This window comes from Genypterus blacodes, unplaced genomic scaffold (assembly GCF_046128005.1).
Source record: "Genypterus blacodes isolate CSIRO-AG114 ecotype Tasmania unplaced genomic scaffold, CSIRO-AGI_Gbla_v1 ptg000121l_1, whole genome shotgun sequence".
Classification (NCBI taxonomy): Eukaryota; Metazoa; Chordata; class Actinopteri; order Ophidiiformes; family Ophidiidae; genus Genypterus; species Genypterus blacodes.
The window spans coordinates 230,001-235,000 of NW_027466924.1; the positions used below are offsets into that span (position 1 = coordinate 230,001).

The 5,000-nt window shown below is 48.2% G+C and overlaps 1 protein-coding gene across 1 annotated transcript in view; it reads right to left on the minus strand.

The window, feature by feature from the left end:
* The window catches only part of LOC143010205 (voltage-dependent T-type calcium channel subunit alpha-1I-like), a 78,613-nt gene that overhangs the window by 60,260 nt on the left and 13,353 nt on the right, over positions 1–5,000 (minus strand). The window contains 1 exon segment of the mRNA XM_076162415.1: positions 2,293–2,390. Within this exon segment, the coding sequence (XP_076018530.1) occupies positions 2,293–2,390 (98 nt within the window).

Below are 5,000 nucleotides of genomic sequence, written 5' to 3' on the forward strand. Positions count from 1 at the left end.
GTGCGTGTGTGTGTGGCTCTCTTTGTCTCTCCATCAGCTCAGGGACTGGATCAGCCCTGATATGAGCTGTGTGGTAAATTGTATTTAATAAAGAGGGGCACTCAGCCACTAAATAAAAAGTGATGAAGTGCAAAGCTTTTGACAGCTGCTGCCTGCCAAGTGTGTGTTAGACACCGGGCCACAGAAAACCAGGATCGTCACCATGGGGCCGCTTTAAAAAACAACTCATACTTACTTAGTTACGACTGTTACTGCCTTCATACACTCCTCTCTCCCAACCAAGAGCTCAAAGTTCACCTATCCCCTAGATCCGGTCCCTAACCACCAGCTGTTCCCTCCCTCATTCTTGGAGTGTCAACACAACACAAATTGCCTGCAAACCGATTATTTAAGTTCCTCTGAATCAGACACTTTGCCTCTAACAATGTTCAGAACCCTCAATTAATGTTTGAAGTCCTGCTTAGGTTCAGCATTGAGAGGCGCCGTTTCTGAGGTTTACAGCCGCATCCTGGACCTCGGGGACCAATCTAACTCTAACCTAAGGGCCACCTGGGAGGGTGAGCTTGTACTCTAACTAGAGACGGAGCGGTGGGAGGAAGTCATACGCGGACTACACACTGTCTCGTCCTTAGCTCATCCAGTTTAAGGTCACACAAGGGTCCACTGCTCCAGATCAAGACTGAATCTGAAATGTACCCAGACTTAGAGGACACATGTGATGGATGAAACCCACACTGCAATCTCAGCCACATGTGTTTCTTCTGCCCCAGCTTCCAGTTCACATTCAGGCTCTAATGCTGCCATTACATCAACATGGACCTGCTTCATACTGCCACACTATACTGTTCTGTCCTTCTGATTTAGAAACACCTGCCTGGAACACAACTGTGAGGAATGGAGCGTTCTTCTCTTGACTCGCTGCGACTCCAGAAGGGTTAAAGTAAACAAAAGACCTCCTGGAGGACAAACCGGAGCTGGTATCTTCCTCCTCCGCAGGATCAAGCCAGTCCTCATCCCGTGTTCCTCTCCTCCCTTGCTGGCTCCTTTCATCTCTATTCATCGGATGACTCCCTCCATCCCTTTGTGTTCGGCTCCTCGGCTCCATCCATCATCATAATAAGGCGCTCATCCGAGTCCCCCTGCATCCCTCAGCTTATCCTCCCTCTCTTCCTCTCGTCCATCTTTGCCCCATCTATCACGCCGCTGCATGATCCCCCTCTTCCCACCCTCCTTCATCTCTCCATCGCTCGGCCTTTTCTGCTTCTGTCTCGCAGGCTGTCACTCTTTTTCCTTTTTCTAGCCAATCCATCAGGAACGTAAAATGCAAATCATGTCCATGTTCCGTTTGTGTTTGCTCTTCACACACACACACACACACACACACACACAAGTAGCAAAACACTAAGTTGTGTATCATTCCAGGTCACCCTTCAGGTCATCTCGTGCCTGGAGCCTCTCACATTTCCCACATCTGCTCACCGGGCTTGACGTTGTGTTCAGATGAAGACAGGGGAAGAGGGCAGAACGCAGCAGAAGCCTCATTTACTCGAGCCATAAAATCCCGCTCACTTCTCTCCGTCCTCTCCAGAAGCACAGACTGCCTCCCTAAGGACACATATATATATATATATATATATATATATGTGTCCCTGCTATCTATGGATCCGCCATCAGAAAGATGCCAAGTATAGACTTCACACGCTTCATCGGAGCCAACCACCTGCTTCAAGAAGAATTGTTTGCATTGTTCATTGTGCAAATTTATGAGCAGTGAGTTGTTCTGGCAATTATATTCATAACAGAAGCAAAACAGTTTCAAGCAGCAGCACATTCCGCTTTGAGGGGCCTCCAAGCTTCTTGAGATGATTGTCTGCTCGGCCCAATTTAGACACAAAGAACAAAAGCAACAGGCGCTGATTATTCTCATCTACTGGAGTGGCGGGGCTGCTTTTCACAAAACACTTCAGCCAGGTGTAATCACTGTTACAGCCGTGATTACACGCCGCTGGGTTCTGACTCTCCGGATTGGAAGAGCCGAGCGCAGATGGGATGACTTCCTTCTTTTAAGGAGATTCAATCTCCATGTTTACTGGGAGAATGCATTTCGTCTGACGGACACATTTACAGGAGGGGAAGAAGCTGAGATGGAGTCACCACTGCATCCTGTCTGACATCTCTGAATGTGGAAGAGCTGATTTCAGCTCACGTCGCCTTTTGTTTCTCTCTTTCACAAAACAGAGCGAACTCCGCCTGACACACACACACACACACAAAACAGCTCAGCTGACTTACTCGGCACCCTGTTGATGGCTTTAAGAGGACGCAGCACCCTCACCGTCCTGATGGCTGTGAAGTTGACGTTCTGCAGGTCCAGGGAGTATTCAACCATCCTGGAGAACACACACACACACACACACACAACAGATGTTAAAACATGGCTGGGATCACAGAGTGCAATACATGTACAACAATACGCTGATAAGTGGCAACAACGGTCTCTTTACATGGAGGTTCACCTACAAATCAAACACCAATAATGCAGGAAAACCCTTTGACATCACACAAACGAGCGAGACGACCATGTTTACATCCCGGTCCTGCTGGAGGTGCTTGACAGCACAGAGGGGATGTATGTAAATGATCAATCAATTACTGATTTAGCACTGCTATGCATTTAATTAATTAAGAAATGATTGTTCTATAAGGTAGCTTGTTTATTATATACAAGTAATAGAAACACACACACAGCATGTTATATACTTTGTAATGAAGAAGATGAGGCAGGTAAGGGTGCCAATCAAGCCGCTGCAACTTTATTGATCCAAGAATACAACAACAGAGCTACATGCTGTCTGATTTATTTTTCATATTTATATTAAATGGACTGAACAGTTTATCCACTTATTCTACAATCTGCCTTGTCCAGGTGCCTACAACTTTAGTTTTCATTCTTTAACTTATGTGATTCTCTGCAGTTTTACAACCTGTCAAGACTTAAATCATGTCTGAAGTCAGTGTCTGGTGCAGGCAGAGGCCTGAACTCATCTTTCCACTAGCCATGCTGCTTCATCTTCTTCTTCTCCTCCTCCTCCTCCTTTCTTGGCCTTGCCCTCAGCCAGGGCCCTCTTAAAAGCCAACAGGACCTCCTGACACGCCTCCAAATGGGCCTCTGGCTCCCAGGCGTCATCTTCAGAGCAGTAGTCCTTCCAGCGCACCCTGTAGAGCACTTTCCCCTCCTCCACTTGCATGTCGATGATCTGCTCCAACTCGTACATGTTGTCGTCGTCCTCCTCCATCTCCTCCTCCGCCAGCTCGCTATCCGAGAGATCCATTCTCTCGGGTTCGGGCATGTTGAGTTGGCAGGCTCTCATGGCCTGCCGTGGCTTTTTCCGGTGGCCTCTCTCTGCCTTCTGGGTCTTCAGCCACTCTTTCAGAAGTTTGATTCCGGTGTCTAAAGTTTCTTCGGCCTTCGCACATAAACGTCAGCTGGTCGAGCTGCACCCTGGGCAGACTTTCGGAGATGCCACGGGAGCGAGTCTGGGGTCCAGACGCAGAAGCGGGGCTGCCGTTCAGGCGGGCGGCTGAGGCGCTGACACTGGAGCAGCGACGGCGGCGGCGGCCCTCTCCAAAGCTTTTTCAAGCTCCTTCTCCCGCTAAAGTTCCTGGTCCTTCACCCGGTTGGCTTTTCTGCTACAGCATGTGTCTCTAAAGCCGTATCCGCTCCGGCTCCTCCACGCTGCTCCGATCACCAGTTGTGGTCAGCTTGGATGAACAGCTCGTCAAAACCTCGACTTCGTTGGACAGTCCGCACGTAACCTGACGTGCCCGCATTCTCCACCATATGTGACATCATGAGAGGCTTTTCCTCTGGATGTCAGGTTCAGGCAGTGCACGGATGTCCAAATATGCAATCAAGAAGATTTTTACAACCAAACAGCTTTTAATTTCCACACTGGTCCATCCCAAAGGTTTAACACAAAGTGTCCTTGTTCCAGAAGGCAAAATCACCAGAAATCACGTCACCAGAAATAACAAGGTTTTACCTCCGGACCTCTCGGGCTTCGGACCTCTCGGGCTCGCTGTCAGTGTTTGTGACGTCTTGGTGATTAACGCCCTGATGTGCAACAGGTGTGGCGCATTGTCCACCATCTTCGTACTCTCGAGTGCCACCAACAGAGGGGGACACATCTCCCAATCAAGACCCAGCCTCTCGTGGTGTCCCAACGCACACACATTCACGCACACGCACACACACACACACACACACACACACACACACACACACACACACACACACACACACACACACACACACACACACACACAGTTGCATAGTCTGTGTTCTGCTTCGCTGAACCTAATTTGAATTAATGACCCTGCAATCATGTAGCTAATAAAGCGCAAACATAATGAGACACAGGAGTGTGTATGTCCTCCACAAACACACACTCACACACACACATTCACTTGTTTGCTTTACATGAATATGGATGTGTTTTAACTAACAAAGACAGTTTTCCATCATTTTGTCAGAAGTCACTCACAGAAGAGTGAGTGAGTGCAGTGAACCACCGCCTCCAAGACAAGCATCAAAGTATATTCTGCGTGTGAGTGTGTGTGTGTGTGTGTGTGTGTGTGTGTGTGTGTGTCTGTGTGTGTGTGTGTGTGTGTGTGTGTGTGTGTGTGTGTGTGTGTGTCTGTGTGTGTGTGTGTGTGTGTGTGAGAGAGAGAGAGAGAGAGAGAGAGAGAGAGAGAGAGAGAGAGAGAGAGAGAGAGAGAGAGAGAGAGAGAGAGAGAGAGAGAGAGAAATTAAACATCCACTCAGTAAAATGGAGCGGGAATAAGTGTGGAATAATGAGTGTTAGAGTTTTTGCTATCTGCCCTATTTCTGGCAAAGTCTTACAAGAGAAAACAAACTTTGGAAAATAACAGAGGAAGAAGAACAGAGTGAGCACTGAGGACAGAGAGGGAGAGAGAGAGAGAGAGAGAGAGAGAGGAAG